Raw genomic sequence first — 14,103 nt, 5'->3', positions numbered from 1 at the left:
TATTACATATCGACCCGAGTACCTCGCATTTCGCTACTACTCTCACCTGTGCGATTCCGGACGTTCACGCAGTTAGATAAATAGGACTCAAGTTCATATTATCCCTTACTTCCCTTCCTCGGACATACCTGGTACCGTTGTAGGAGTCACCTTAGTTAGTCCTCGATTGTGCAAATCGATCCTCCTTGCTTTTTATCATCGGACGCGCCTAGACCGCTCTAAGTGCACTCTATCTAAGGTTTCTTTACCTAGGCCTTGTAAGATCTGGACCGCTACCGTAGTAGTCTTACATCGGCAACCCATACCTAGTCTTACCTCGTCATACCTAGTTATACCTGGACTCTCTTTCCTCGGCCTAGACTTACGTGCCGCTCATCGGCATCAGACTCCCCACCTCGCCTCGGTATCTCGCATCGGCATCTCACATCGGTATCTCGCCGGGTGTACCATCGGTATCCCATATCGCGTCGGACATTTTCGGACTGGACCTTCGGTCGGTCGGATATCTCAGGCCATAGAGCTTAGTTCTTCCTTTCTCTTCCCTCGCACTATTCGAAGGAAGTGCTTCAATAGCAGTCCCCTTGGGTCGAAGTACTGCACTCGCACCCATTTGGATTTAGTAAGTTAGTTGGTATATCTAGCTGATTACTATTTCTTTCACCACACCGATGCATAGCATCTGCGTCAGCTACATGCTGAGACTGCTTGCCAGCCATGAGGATATGTGTTTGGCAACAACACCCTCTGAATGAATGGGATATGACCAATTTTGAGAGGCCATTGAACCTGGTACAGCCTGTTCCACAAGGCATGGTGTACTGACACTGTTCTGGCCACTGTAGGCGACGCTATAAAGGTAAGGAGCAAGGGGCATGAGAATGCCCCTTGCTCAAACAGGGCCTTGTTGAAAACAGGCCTGAAACGGAAGCTGCTGGAATGAAAAGAAAGACAAGACACCTTTGAGGCTGAGAGAACTGGTGCCATGGGACATGATGTATTGGCACTGTCCTGGTTGCTGTAGGCAGCGCATGCTGTGGAGGTAAGGAGTAAGGGGCATGAGAACGCCCCTTACTCGAACAGGGCCTAATTGAGAATGGGCCTGGAATGGAAACTGCTGGAATGGCGGGAATGGCGCTATAGAGGGCGCTAGCTACCCAGATTAGTCTGTTTGGTGGTCACATACCTCACCAAGTATATTTAGCGACTGTGGTAATACAGTACTAGAGGTAAAAGATGATTTAGGGCAATGTTTTGCTGGTGTCGGGATTTAACTGCAGGCAAGCCTAATTATACTAGATGGTCACGCAGGTTTGTGTGTCTCATGGGTTCGTGTTTTTACTCTAGCACACACAATTCTACACAGAATCCTCCTGTATGTTACATATGGGTTCTCCCAAGCATAATACACATTGTCATATTTTTTTTGTGAAAAAAATCCAAGTGGTTCTTGTGCCAGGGCTCAGTTTATGGTGCTGGAGGCTAGTTTTACACATAGAATGCACACTCCAGCAAGCATATCATCACAGAAAATTCTGAAATGGTACATCGTGAATGTATATGATTAGGCCATGTTAAAATAAATATCTCCGAGACTACTTTCTTGATAGAATGATGTGTGGTACAAGAAATACGATCAGACGTGACAATCCATCCAAAGTGTGATATAGGAATTGAGATTCTGCTGTGCCAAAATGCGGCACTAAACACATGCGTCATTTTTGGAGTCTTAGCGCTGAAGACCTGGATGGTCAAACCTAAACAGCTGTGCCAGGCCCAAGAAGACAAAATCAAGAAGGCCTGCACAAAGCTTCAGGAAGATCAGCAAGCCGGCAACAAACCGAACATCAAGAGAACTGCAGCTTACTATGGTGTTCCCGAGAGCACTCTTCATGATCGCTTTCGTGGTGCTCGCAAGTCTCTTAGTGATGCTCACAAGCACCAGCAGCTGCTCTCAGAGCACAAAGAGCGAGTGCTTGTGGATTGGATCAAGCACCTTGATGCTGCAGGCAACCCAATCAGTAAACAGACCATCAAACAGAAGTGTTATGCACTCTGCAAGAAGATGCCATCAAGGGCCTCCTGAACGTATTGCACTAATTCAAGCACACCTTGATGGTCACCCCCAGTTGAAGGATGATATGAAATTTGCTGGTCTTTATGGTCGGGCCCCTCGCAGACAGAAGCGCACGCATGCGCACACAAGCACAAATGACGAGAATGTAGCACCGGCAAGTGCCACTGTTGCGCAACCTGAGCATCCTGCAGTTCGTCATCGACTGAACGAGCATCACCCATTTACTCTGAGTTCCCAACACAATTTACATATACCTGGTACACATTATCATACTCTTCATCCTTATTCTTATGCTGATCATCAACCTGCACCACCTCAACAACTACACCTACCTTATAATTCACGCTAGCCCTCGAGATTAAGTACCTGTCATCATACCTTACTTTCATATAGTCAACTGTAACATACTTGCATATCTTCCCGTACATTTCACATACTATCATTCTGTCTAATTTTACAAGATATCATTGTGCATCTCAAGCTCACTTGCTGGTGTATACGTGCGGAGTGTGAAATGGTTCGACGGCAGGGTGTGACATAGTGTGACAAAAACGCGAACCCTTGAGACAATCAGACAGTAAGCCTCCGCTGGACTCAACTCTTCAAATCTCGAGAAAAAAACTAGCAGGCATTGTATTTCCGACATCAGGCTATCCAACGGTAAAAGAATTTTCGATTTTGGCCCAGACGTTGAGGAGCTATTGTCATTGCAAAAAAAAAACGCGAACTCTGGTGACCATCTAGTAGTTGACACAGCACGTGTGTACCAAGTCTAACAAGGCTTACTAATTGGGATAGCCAGGTGTGAAAATGTAACATAGTGTCACAGTCGGGTCACCGCAAAAGTCACACCACGTGATCAAGCGAGGTATGACTGTCTGTCTTACAGTCGGTGTCGGGGATATAGCCTACTATGACATTTTAATATGTTCATCAGTTCACTGATGTACATCGATCTGTTCCCAATCCCCTTCAAACTCACTATCAGCCTAACATGTGCTTTCGGCAACTGTCCAAGACCCTCCTCAACTGGGCGTTGGCTCTGCCAGTTATCATTCTTGTGGACTCTGTGTTCTGAAATTTATGCCAATCCACGTTTATGAGCTCCTCAAAGATGTAAGCATGTGCCCTTGAAGAGAGATAGTTCTTGCAAATGGCCTCGAGTTGCGGTTCATCGATGGTTTGCAATTCGGAAATAAATACTTGCTCCATGATGAGAATCAAGTCTAAAGTTGACAAGTCATATCAATTTAAAAGGCGATGGTTATACCAGGAATTCAACGTACCTGCGACGAGCTGTACACATCGACATACTTTCCGCTGCCTCAATGTCATCTTTTTGACTTCGGGATGGGATAGAGAACCGTCATTTCCTATTGTTTCTGGGTGATCCTCGATGCAGTTTTGGAATATCCGCATGATCTATAGATTTCCAAAGAAGAAGAAAATCAGAATTCCCAAGTGACCGGATATCAAGAGACATGAACATACAGTCAGTACATGCCACTTAGAGCCCCACACTTCTATGAGCAACCGTCGGAAGAGGGGAGATGGGACCTGCAGCTCTTTCTCATAGATTTCATCTGTGAGTTGGAATTAGCTTGGATTTCCGTTTATGGCGCGTTCACATACATGGAAGTCCGTAACTGAATACCCGCTATTAGTGCTTTCATCTACGTTGATAACTTGAATTAAAAACGCACTGCACGGACGAAGAAATCTTAGGGGAAACTTCCGCCATTTGAGCTTTTGCGAACAAAGCTCTAAGGCGTTGGCGAGGATTATCCTTAGCCATCGACTTATCCGTCACTGTGAGTGCTTCCATGGTTGCTTCGATCAGGCTACCTAACCGACTGGCCTTCGGAGTTGAGTCGTGCACTAGGTTGATCATCGCTGAAGATGTACGCTGAAAGCGAGAGTAATCAGACTTACAATGGGATAGTTCCACAACAGATTTGGGAGGGTGTGGCATCTGCATAAGTACATTCTTGTAGTGCTCCTCGAACTTCTGCGATGCAAGTAACTTTGCACGTTCTTCGAGGACTTGGAAGGGTTGACCGGACCCTTCGTTTGAGTCCAGGTCGGAGTCCGTCGCAGCCTCGTCGTCATATATGTCTTCTGCTTCTTCACACTCCATGATATTTTGCAGCTGATCTTGCACGAACAAGTCATATTTAGTGAAGATAGCGATAACAGGGACTAATTTGAACGATGAATAACTTTCTTAGGTATCTGGGAACGGAAAGCTTGCCGTTGTGCTCCGACGAGAAAAACAAATTCTCAGACTCTTGAACAGGCCTCGAGTTTGTTTGAAGGCAGTACCTGATGATATCTGGTCTCCTGATATTCGCCGAGATAGTGGGAGAAAACCATACCAGATCATATGCAACTGCTCGTGGAGCATCTTTTTGCGTGATCGGGATTCAATGAACCTCTTGACAACCTGGAACTCCCGTTTACGTCCAGCTTCGAAGCCCTCCGAGTCATGAACGACCATGCGTCTGTTCTCCTTAAATTCCATCTCTTTGTGGATATCGTGGATACCTCGCTATTCGGTCATTTTAGCTGATCCTAACTTTCTGCAGCCGATGTTGAATCAACGTCTTACGGATTCACTGGGTTTATCAGCCTGGGATACACCTTAGGAGGGCAGGCGGTAGGGATATTAAGGAGCTTACCACGTTCTCACCGCATACCTAGATGAAGTGTTCAGTATAGACGAACCGTACTGGCTACGCCTCTTACCTTGCTGAGGATCGTGGTCTTTCCACAACCGGTCTTACCTATGATCAACAACCTGAACTTCTCCTCATCAACTAACGAAACCCGGTCCATAATCTCCCTCAGCTGGTTGCATGCCGTCTTGGTTGTCATCACCCGCTCTGAATCATGTCCCGGCAGTAGATGCGACTTATCCCATCTGATTTTGACGACAGCCTGCCGAGTAGAGGCGAAAATCGGCGAAGAAGTAAATCCTTCGATGAAATCTCCAAGAGAAACCTCATCTTGGATGTTCTGAAGGAAGACGTGCTCCATTATGGAAGTCATGTCTTTACAAAATTCCGTTCAATGCGAGAATTGGGGGAACAAGTGTCACCTACTTGCGACCAGCTGCGCGCATCGAGAGCCCTTAATTTCCAGCAGTTTCAATTGCCTGATTTCCGGAAGGGAACATTGTGGGTGTCCAATGGTCATTGGGTCATCTTCAATGGACTCCTTGAACATCGAAAAGATCTACGATAACCGCCATACGAGTGAGGGCCGAATCAGCTTTCTGAGACAGTATGATGAAAGATTATGTACGGACTGTCTTGACTGGTAAGGATGGACCCCAGATCTCTCTGAACCTCTGTCTGAGGCGACGATTTGATGATGGCATTAGTTCATACTTCTCGCCGACAATGGCTATCAATAAGATATGTCAAGAATGAATTTAGGCAAGGTAACGAAGATTAGTACTGACTTGGAAATCCAGATCTGCGTAAAGACGACTATTAGTTACTGAACACATTCAAACGAGAGCCGACACCTACGACAGCGACAAATGGCGTTTGGGTCTAACATCTGCCATTTGCGCGGCTATAAAAAGGGTTTCCACACGACGGCGGGGATCGTCTTTCGGTACCTCGCCTATGACTCTAAGACACTCCAAAGTTGCCGCAACCAACCCAGAGAACCGGCTGTCTTTCGGATCTGACTTGTGGGCTGTCGTGGAGGTCAGGGTTCGTGAAGGGACACGTAACACGGCGAATTGTACTTACGCTCAGACAGCGCGACAACTTCTTTGGGAGGGTACTGCATTATCATCAATTTGTGTTTGTATTGAGTGCCAAACCTCTCCATAGCTCTTGACATAGCTTGTTCTTCAGGGTCTTCTTCTTCGGTCTCTTCTTCGTCAGCCTGAGGGACATCGCTTTCGCTGTCGCTAATTTTCTGCAGTTCTATTCTCACGAACTCATCCAAGCCAGTGAAGATGACCACGACAGGCACTGTCCATCATCCATATATATCAAAAGAAAATTTCGACAGGTGAGCTTACATTCATGTGGGACAGAAAAGAACGCCTGTGCTTCCATTAGTTCCCCTTGGTCTGCCGCGAGAAAGTACCTGGAATGAGAGTTGGAGGCTCGTATATGGCAAGTATTGTTCAGGTTGACCGTACCATATCACATGAACATGTTCAGCTACAGACTGATGCTGAGATCGGGATGCTATAAATGAATTGATATCATCTTGAATGTTTGGATGACCCGGTTGCACGTCATGGACGACGAGCAGGCCATTGCCAGTGAATGTTATCTCCTCGTCGATGCTCGTGCTCGGTATCTGTGAGGATGTTACATCTTCTGTGATTGCACAGTGAATAATTTGCCTTACAGTCCTGACAACTGCAATATCATCTTGTGGGTCCGTGGGTCCAACCTTGCGCCCAGAGCGATCAAAAGTTATTTCCTGACCACATATCTATATTATGTAGGCAATTCGGAAGTGTTATCAATGCCCAGACACGATTCTCACCTTGCTTAGGACGACGTCCTTTCCAGATCCAGGCCTGCCAACGCACAATATCCGGAATCTTTCCCTTTCCGTGGATATACTTCTGTCTACGATTTCTGTCAGCTGGGGGACAACGAGGTCCATGAAGATTTTTGGGCCTGTTGTCTTCACTCTACGAGTTTGCGCACGTTCATTCCAGCTGATGTTGATGGTTTCATTTTGAATGAAGGAAAAAGATGGAGAACCAGTAAATCCTTCGAGAAAGTCCTCGAGAAGGCTACTGTCTTTGATCTTGGACATGAAGATATACTCCATGACCAGTGTTAGACCTACAAGGGAGGGGAAATTTTTCAGTATACCATTCAAACAGACCGGTGCGGTGCCAAGTGATGGTACCTGCAACTAGCTGTGCACATCGCGCAGCCTGCCATTTTATGGGATTCAGGTACCGACTTTCGGGTAGGCCGATGGCACTTGTTAACGGGGATTCTTCAACATGTAGCTTGAACAGCGATAGAATCTGAACCAGAGCATCGTGGGACATTTTGGCGGAAGTTAGCATTCCAAAATCCAGCCTTGTCGAATAGTAGCTACGAACCGTCTCCACCGGCCAAGGGATGTCCCAAATCTGAATGACCCTCAGTTTCTGTGACAATGTTGGTGGGAATTCTGCTTCGTTCTCCAAGATTACAGCTGTGGATAAAATGAGCATATATAGTCAAAATTGATGCGGAACCACCGACCTGGGAGACCATACCTAAATAACAATGACCGTTAGCCGGGCGTACCACTGTGTAACGAACACATACGATAATGACAGGTGTCGTTTAGGTCGAACATCTGCCATTTGAGCGGCAACGAAAAGGTTTTCCAACTGACGGCGTGGATCATCTCTCGGGATTTTATCACCAACTCTAAGCAATTCAATAGTTGCTTGGATCAATTCAGTCAACTGACTATCCTTTGGTGTGGATTTCCGCGCTATCTTGGATTTTCAATTCTGTAGAAGTATAGGAAACATCAGCAATCTACACGTACGCTCGATCACCATCACGAGGGCTTCAGGAGGGTACGCAGTCTGCTTCAATGCAGCAGCATGCGCAGATTTAATGCGCAGGGCGTCCTCCGGAATCATTTCGAAGGGTAGACAGATGATTGCCACCACCGGCACTGTAACACCCACATTCACTCAGTAAAATGCACATTTATCTGACCAACGTGAACATGCCTTCGTGTCGCACAGCGAAGAATGGCAGCTCAGTAATTTTGGTTTTCCCTGAGAGCTCCAGTATGTACCTATAATGACCATCGATCATCAGGTTCGTGGCTCCTGGTAATGTGAAGCATTTACCATATTGCATGCAGCTGCTTCTTTAGGTCTTCTCCTCTGCGAGACGCCATAAATTGTGTGATGACACAAAGTTCCTTTTGACCCTCCGGCTCGTCCGCGTCATGAACTACTAGAAAGCCATTATCACTGGACGTTGTTTCCGCAAAAATGCGGTATTCGTTGGACTATCAGTGCAACCGTTAGATTTACCTACAATTTGAAGGTGCGAAAGGGACTGCACGATTTTAGGGACAGTGCTTAACTGGAGAATGAAGCGATGATTTAGTTCGTAATACAGAGGCTACAAAGCACGACACTTACACTTCCTTCGCCTAAAACCTAGGTATAAACCTGTTACTCACATACATACATGAGGCAGCTCGGTAGACCCTACCTTGTGGAGGATCGTAACCTTGGCATCACCAGGCTTCCCAATTATCAACAGCCTGAACCGATCTGCCGCATTGGAGGAGACACGCCTCACAAGGTCTTCCAGCTGGCGTTGGATTTGCGGCATGACAATCCGTGTCCCATCGCCCAAGCTTTGCCGATTCCTACGAGAAGACCGGTATATTTTGATTACACCCTCCTGTATGGATCTAAACGCATCCGAGCCTGTGTACTCTTTGATGAGAGCTTCCAGGACATAAGCCTTTTGGATTTTCAGCAAGAAAATCTGCGCCATGATGAATGTTAGATCTTGAATGCACGGTGAGCGATAGGACACTGGAGACAAAACGAGTCATACCAGCCACTAATTGCGCACATCTACATCCTTTGCGCTCCAAGGCGGACATAGCTGCGAGTTCTGGGCGAGGAATGGAGCCGACAGCACTATTACCAATGGTTCGCCGATCATTCTCAACATATTTTTTGAACGTAGATAAGATCTAAGGAGGCACAGACATATACACAAGGTTGGTGTAGAGTCGGGACAAAGAATTACGCACTTCTGTCACAGTAAAAGACGTACCCCAGATTTGAATAAGCCTCCGCCGAAAAGGAAGACGCGGGACCTCAAGTTCTATCTGGGAGATTGTATCTTTGACAGAAAATCAAAATGGTGAATGCTGGAGCAGCGTTGAAGACTGACCCGGAAGTCCATACCTCAAGAAGCATCAGGACTGTGCGCAAGTCAGACGAGATTCGGAATTTACTCACAAAAGCGACAGTTGGTACTTGGGATCGACATCTGCTCTCTGAGCCGCAACAAACAGGGCTTCTAAACGATGACCAGAAAGACCCCTGGCAAGTTCATCGCCACTTCTGAGCGAAGTCATCGTTGCCTGAACCACGTCCGCAAGGTAATTGCGCGCTCGAGTAGATTTACGGGCTGACGTGACCATGTTTACTTCTGAGGACTGAGCTCAATAGACGCCGCTTACAGTTGGGTATTGCGACAACCGCATCGGGAGGGTAAGGTGTTTGCATCAAGACAGTTTTATACCCCGCTTCGAATTGCTGTACAACGGATTCTCTGGCTGCGTCTATGACGCTCGCAGAAAGCTGATTCTGTGGTGAGCGCGGGTCGTAAGTCTTACTGTCATCCGTGCACAGCGTATATATCGTCTCGTCCATCAATCGGTCAAAATCTGTGAAAACAGCTATAACGGGAACTGCACGTCGTGATTATTGTGCCTTCCTTGCAAGATTTGAGTGTGTTTACCTTGATAGGGCACCGAGAGGAACTTCTTGGCTTGCCCGAGATTAGAGGGTACACAGTACCTACGGTGATCGACAATTTTCAGCTTGTGCGTATGAATGATGAAGGAGTGTACCATATCGCATGCACAAGGCGACTCGCTATGAAAGCCTGAATCGCGCTGGATTCATGTTCGCTATCTACCCCAGAGCCCTCCCAGTTGCTGATCTCAAGCAAGGAGTTATTCTCAAATGTTGTGTCGATATTGTGCAAGTAGTGTTCAACACCGGCTGGGATGGAATCTTGGTGAGACGCTGCCACCAGCGCCTACTATCTCACGTACTTGGATTAAGAACTGCTGTGGGAGGAAGATCAAGAGACTCTCGATCTCCCGATAACTGAGACATATTCCGTACATCAATAAATCTCGACGGAATCTTGGACGGGACGTTCACCTCGTTCAGAATCGCTGCTTTCTCAGATGTGCGATTTCCAATCAACATTAGCCTGAATTTATCCCCTTTTTCGTACAAAGGCAAGGATGCGAAATCGGTGCTCGACTTATGGTCTTTATGGTCGCTGCTGTTGGAAGACTGGGCGGAGCTAGCAATGCGACGGGCCTCAGTCGCCGGTGTCACAAAGGGCAATCGCCTAGAATTGGGATACGAGGCGAGAGGCAGCATTGCAATTTGGTTAGAAAAGTTGAGGAGTGCGATTTCAGAGGTGAAAACACTTTGGAAACACAGATAAGCGCTACCCTTGACAACTTCCAGATGAGTCCTCGGAACGGCTAATCCAGGGGGTACCCGCTCGGGAAACACCGAACATGAGGGGCCGTGGATCCTGGTGGGTCCCCAACATCAGTGAATCCGACGTGACTCCTTGATATTGTGGCTGTTGTGACTGTAGAAGGATTTAATTAGGGTACCACCAGACATGTACACATGAACGGGTCTCAAAGTTGATAAAACGACAAGACAAATTGAAATAATTCTCAGACTCGGAACAGTGGGTTTTCACTGGGTTTAAAACTTTGATTACATTAAGAAGTGGCTGTGCAACTGCTGAACTTGTCATTGACCAGTATCTGATCAACATCGATCCATTAATGGGCAACGAGAAGAAGAATACAAGTAAAGCAGCTGCGAAGGCGGCGAAAAAGCAGAAAGCAGAAGCCAAGACTTCTAAGAAAGAAAAGAAGAAGAGCAAAAAGACGACCGATGCACCTCCAGAGGATGAAGATCTGGAGGCCATCCTCGACAAGGTGATTTTCATCACATGCGTCCGAGATCGAGCTGACCCAACGGTGCCTGCTAGTAGATGAACCGCGAATGGGAAGATGCGCATAAGGTCACAGAGGAACTAGTCGAGGGCCCACCTTCCCGGCGCGCGAACGCGACTCTGACACCGTGCCCAAGCGGAAACCACTTGTGGTGCATCGGAGGTGAATTCTTTAGCGATGACGGCAAGGCCTACTTTTACAACGACATCTACCGCTACAACCCTGACAAGGATGAGTGGCGCAAGTTCGTGAGCCCTACGTGCCCTGGGCCTCGCAGCGCACATGCCGTGGTCGCTTCGGCAGCTGGAGGAGGAAAGCTCTTCTTGTTCGGTGGCGAGTTTAGTTCATTGCATCAGAACACGTTCCACCACTACAGGGATTTTTGGTGCTTTGATATCAGCACTCATTCATGGGATCGCTTGGACACTAAGATCAGACCCAGCGCGAGGTCAGGACATCGGTGCGTAAGAAACGCTTTTGTACCTCTTCTAATTCATATCATGGTACAGGATGGCGATGTGGAAGCACTACATAGTTCTCTTTGGCGGTTTTTATGACCCAGGGTATCGCAGTATGTCTCTAGCATGGGATGCCGCTTCTTCATGTTGCACTAATGCATATGAAAAATCAAGCCCAATATCTAAACGATACCTGGGTATTTGATACTCAAGAGTATAAATGGCGACAAATCGAATTCAAGGATATTGATCGGAAACCGTCGTGCGTTGTTCCCTGTTTACTTCTGTGATTTGCACCTAGTCATACATCGATTACTACGCAGCGCAAGAAGCGGGTTCTCTTTTCTCTCTACACCAGAAGGTATTGTTTTACATGGTATGTATGCAACTTTGTCATCCGACACCACTTCTTTATTATGTATGCAGGAGGTTATTGTAAAGAATACAGCAAGGGTAAACGTCCTATTGGCGTAATGCTCGACGATACCTGGTTTCTCCGGTAAGATTTTCATCTCCTACTTCCTATCCTACTTCAGCTCGTATACAGCATGTCCCTCGATACGTCCCAACCTCCATCATCCTCCACAGTCTCCTCGGATTCGCTGTGTTTAAAATGGGAAAGGCGGAAGAAACCATCCTTCGCGCCGCATATCCGGAGCGGCTGCACAATGGCGCTGTGGTCAGCCAAGAGTATGGGCATCATGTTTGGCGGCGTGACAGATGATGACAAGGATGAAGAGAGCCTCGAGAGCGTATTTTGGAATGATCTGTAAGTCATTGAAAGGAACCTGAGTCGATGTGCGGGTTGTTCTTTGCATGGTTTCATGCAGTGTCATCCCGAGAGGTTATCTCGGCTTGCGGTTATATTGATCGTGGAACTGCAGACTGACCAAATCTTGGGTAGCTACGGATACCAACTCGTTGGCAATGGACGTTGGCAATCAATGATACTCAAGAAGCCGAAAAAAGCCGGGAGAGGCGGAAAGCGAAAGGTTACAGCTGTTCAGCAGGGAGAGCATGAAGTTTCGGACGAAGATGAAAATGCAGTCAAGACTCAAGAGTCTAAGAACACCGAGGTCTGATTCCACTCATGCAGGCGGTGTTGGATATTGAGATGAGACTAGCAGGACCCTGAGTTGATCCTGATGACCCAATACTGACGGCCCCAATACCACGGTACAACACTATGCTAGCTGTGCTGAGGAATACACTGTACATGTACGTTGATCTTTGTTATGACCACTGCGTACTGCCTGAATCGTCCTCCCCCCATATCAGCTATGGCGGCATCTTCGAGCGTGGGTCAAGGGAATACACACTCGACGATTTCTATTCGATCCAGCTCGACAAGCTCGAACGGTACACGTGCCTCAAGCACAGCGGCATCGTTATCCCAGCAGAGGGCGACGAGAGCAGCAGCGACGAGGATGACGAAGGTGTAGAGAGCGACGAAGATGATGATAGTGATAACGAGACGCAGGTAGGGGAAGCTGATGCGGGGCTCGACCTTAAAAAGCTTGATGATAGTCACGATGACGAAGAAGCTGATGAGCCCGTAGATGTGCGAGTGAGTGCAGACATGCTTTTGTTGTGTGGTGCAGTGAAAATTGATGGAGCATCAAGCACGACGAGGTACGTGCGCAAGCGACGGCGTTCATGGGTGTATCCAAAGACACGGTGCGCTCTGCGGAGGATGTGATTAGCACACCAGAACCGGGAGAAACACTAGCCCTGTTTTATGCTCGAAGTCGTAAGCTTCGCTTTATCTCAGTCTCGCTTCCTGGAAGCCCTGATCATCGTGAAGGCGAATATTGGACCCAAAAAGCCCACGGCGTAAGCGATAATCGGGGCAAACAACTTAGGAGGGATGGCTTTAGCTTTGCAGAAGAGCGATATGGTACGTCTTTTCGCGTTTGGTCAGCATGGACCATGCGTGTCGCTGACCATTCATTCTGTTGCCCCGTTAGCGGAGTACAAACCTATCCTCGAAGAAGTAGAAAGGATCCTAGCCGAGGCCGGCCTCGATGACGACGAGATGAGAGCAGGTGCTGCTCAGACTGGTGGAGGTGGAGGTGTTGTGTCAAGTCGGAACCGTCGGTGAATAGTTGGATATCACAGATATATTCGACAGAGATGTAAGAAATTAATGTGGTCAGCATAAGCAGGCTCGCACTGTTCATCTAGTGACATATACTTAAATGTAGTGCATACCGTAACCTCACCAGTAGTCCAGGATGTGCCATTCAGAGCGAACCTGTCTGAGCAACGTGTGTCACTGGAAAACAAAGATAAGAGTTTTAGCATTTCGATAAATCTTGCTTTAATTCGTTATTGCTGTGACCAACCTTATCAGATAATTGATGGGCTGTTTGGCAACAGCCTCGGGTCCAAACAATCGTTACACAAATACCAACTCTGAGCTTGTTGAACAACCATCAAGAATCTAATCACCTGAATTTGATCATCCGGTTACTTCATTTCGTTGATCAGGATTCAGTTAGTATGGAGCTGGCAAGAAGAATCTTTCCACATACTTCCATCATCAGATATGACCTATGATCATATCAGTTGCACAATTCGAGGTCAAGAGGAATTTACGACGGTCGAATCATAACGATACCGGATACTCCGAAGAACGCCAATCGACGACCGTCATGATCACGATCACTGCATCCTTGTAGCATCAGCCTGACTCCGAGAGAACATTACTTCAACTTGCTATACGGCGGGAGTTTCAACATTTTAACTTCTTGCCAAGTCCTGTAGACTGTCAGTTCATAAAAGCGAGTCTAGACATGGCCAGCTCCGAGTCTGAGAGAG

The 14,103-nt window shown here is 47.2% G+C and overlaps 6 protein-coding genes across 6 annotated transcripts; 2 read left to right on the top strand and 4 right to left on the bottom strand.

Annotated features, from left to right (window-relative positions):
* Nucleotides 1–1,840: 1,840 nt before the first annotated feature.
* DFJ58DRAFT_639760 (uncharacterized protein) lies at nucleotides 1,841–2,038 on the top strand (the record flags this gene model as incomplete). Its single annotated transcript, XM_041381328.1, has 1 exon — nucleotides 1,841–2,038. A coding segment is annotated over one exon (198 nt), but the record flags the coding sequence as incomplete, so codon positions are not given.
* Nucleotides 2,039–3,058: 1,020 nt separating this feature from the next.
* Nucleotides 3,059–3,493, bottom strand: DFJ58DRAFT_671150 (uncharacterized protein; the record flags this gene model as incomplete). Its single annotated transcript, XM_041382927.1, has 2 exons — nucleotides 3,059–3,300; nucleotides 3,361–3,493. 2 exons carry the CDS (start codon nucleotides 3,491–3,493, stop codon nucleotides 3,059–3,061), a joined length of 375 nt encoding a protein of 124 aa, XP_041235778.1.
* A 250-nt stretch (nucleotides 3,494–3,743) lies between these two features.
* Nucleotides 3,744–4,948, bottom strand: DFJ58DRAFT_671142 (uncharacterized protein; the record flags this gene model as incomplete). The annotated part of the gene is made up of 7 exons (XM_041382926.1): nucleotides 3,744–3,952; nucleotides 4,007–4,293; nucleotides 4,340–4,396; nucleotides 4,450–4,622; nucleotides 4,683–4,703; nucleotides 4,753–4,770; nucleotides 4,820–4,948. The coding sequence occupies 7 exons, from the start codon at nucleotides 4,946–4,948 to the stop codon at nucleotides 3,744–3,746; spliced, it is 894 nt and encodes a 297-aa protein (XP_041235777.1).
* Nucleotides 4,949–5,334: 386 nt separating this feature from the next.
* On the bottom strand, nucleotides 5,335–6,305 carry DFJ58DRAFT_236877 (uncharacterized protein). The gene is made up of 3 exons (XM_041379389.1): nucleotides 6,114–6,305; nucleotides 5,836–6,063; nucleotides 5,335–5,779 (listed from the first exon to the last, which is right to left on the bottom strand). The coding sequence occupies exons 1-3, from the start codon at nucleotides 6,148–6,150 to the stop codon at nucleotides 5,604–5,606; spliced, it is 441 nt and encodes a 146-aa protein (XP_041235776.1). The 5' UTR covers nucleotides 6,151–6,305; the 3' UTR covers nucleotides 5,335–5,603.
* Nucleotides 6,306–7,173: 868 nt separating this feature from the next.
* DFJ58DRAFT_236732 (uncharacterized protein) lies at nucleotides 7,174–9,518 on the bottom strand. The gene is made up of 13 exons (XM_041379388.1): nucleotides 9,287–9,518; nucleotides 9,063–9,234; nucleotides 8,995–9,008; nucleotides 8,852–8,943; nucleotides 8,650–8,791; nucleotides 8,296–8,600; nucleotides 8,223–8,240; nucleotides 8,143–8,163; nucleotides 7,923–8,086; nucleotides 7,800–7,867; nucleotides 7,610–7,741; nucleotides 7,371–7,552; nucleotides 7,174–7,264 (listed from the first exon to the last, which is right to left on the bottom strand). Exons 1-13 carry the CDS (start codon nucleotides 9,477–9,479, stop codon nucleotides 7,259–7,261), a joined length of 1,509 nt encoding a protein of 502 aa, XP_041235775.1. The 5' UTR covers nucleotides 9,480–9,518; the 3' UTR covers nucleotides 7,174–7,258.
* A 1,133-nt stretch (nucleotides 9,519–10,651) lies between these two features.
* DFJ58DRAFT_719514 (uncharacterized protein) lies at nucleotides 10,652–13,384 on the top strand (the record flags this gene model as incomplete). Its single annotated transcript, XM_041384644.1, has 13 exons — nucleotides 10,652–10,807; nucleotides 10,864–11,285; nucleotides 11,335–11,396; nucleotides 11,458–11,545; nucleotides 11,607–11,659; nucleotides 11,710–11,782; nucleotides 11,831–12,052; nucleotides 12,188–12,343; nucleotides 12,487–12,501; nucleotides 12,562–12,850; nucleotides 12,907–13,033; nucleotides 13,088–13,180; nucleotides 13,251–13,384. The coding sequence occupies 13 exons, from the start codon at nucleotides 10,652–10,654 to the stop codon at nucleotides 13,382–13,384; spliced, it is 1,890 nt and encodes a 629-aa protein (XP_041235774.1).
* Nucleotides 13,385–14,103: the final 719 nt, after the last annotated feature.

Source organism: Suillus subalutaceus (genome assembly GCF_016647625.1).
Source record: "Suillus subalutaceus strain FC151 chromosome Unknown DFJ58scaffold_266, whole genome shotgun sequence".
Lineage (NCBI taxonomy): Eukaryota > Fungi > Basidiomycota > Agaricomycetes > Boletales > Suillaceae > Suillus > Suillus subalutaceus.
This window is presented reverse-complemented; position numbering and strand designations above follow the sequence as displayed.

Coding starts and splice junctions, on each gene's coding strand:
- DFJ58DRAFT_236877 (XM_041379389.1), bottom strand. CDS start 6,150: ATGGAAGCACAGGCGTTCTTTTCTGTCCCACATGAAT. Junction 6,064..6,113: donor CTTTTCTGTCCCACATGAAT/GTAAGCTCACCT, acceptor GATGATGGACAG/TGCCTGTCGTGGTCATCTTC. Junction 5,780..5,835: donor AGTTGTCGCGCTGTCTGAGC/GTAAGTACAATT, acceptor CCTCCACGACAG/CCCACAAGTCAGATCCGAAA.
- DFJ58DRAFT_236732 (XM_041379388.1), bottom strand. CDS start 9,479: ATGGACGAGACGATATATACGCTGTGCACGGATGACAGTAAGACTTAC. Junction 8,087..8,142: donor TAAGCACTGTCCCTAAAATC/GTGCAGTCCCTT, acceptor TTGCACTGATAG/TCCAACGAATACCGCATTTT. Junction 7,742..7,799: donor CTTCGCTGTGCGACACGAAG/GCATGTTCACGT, acceptor TGGGTGTTACAG/TGCCGGTGGTGGCAATCATC.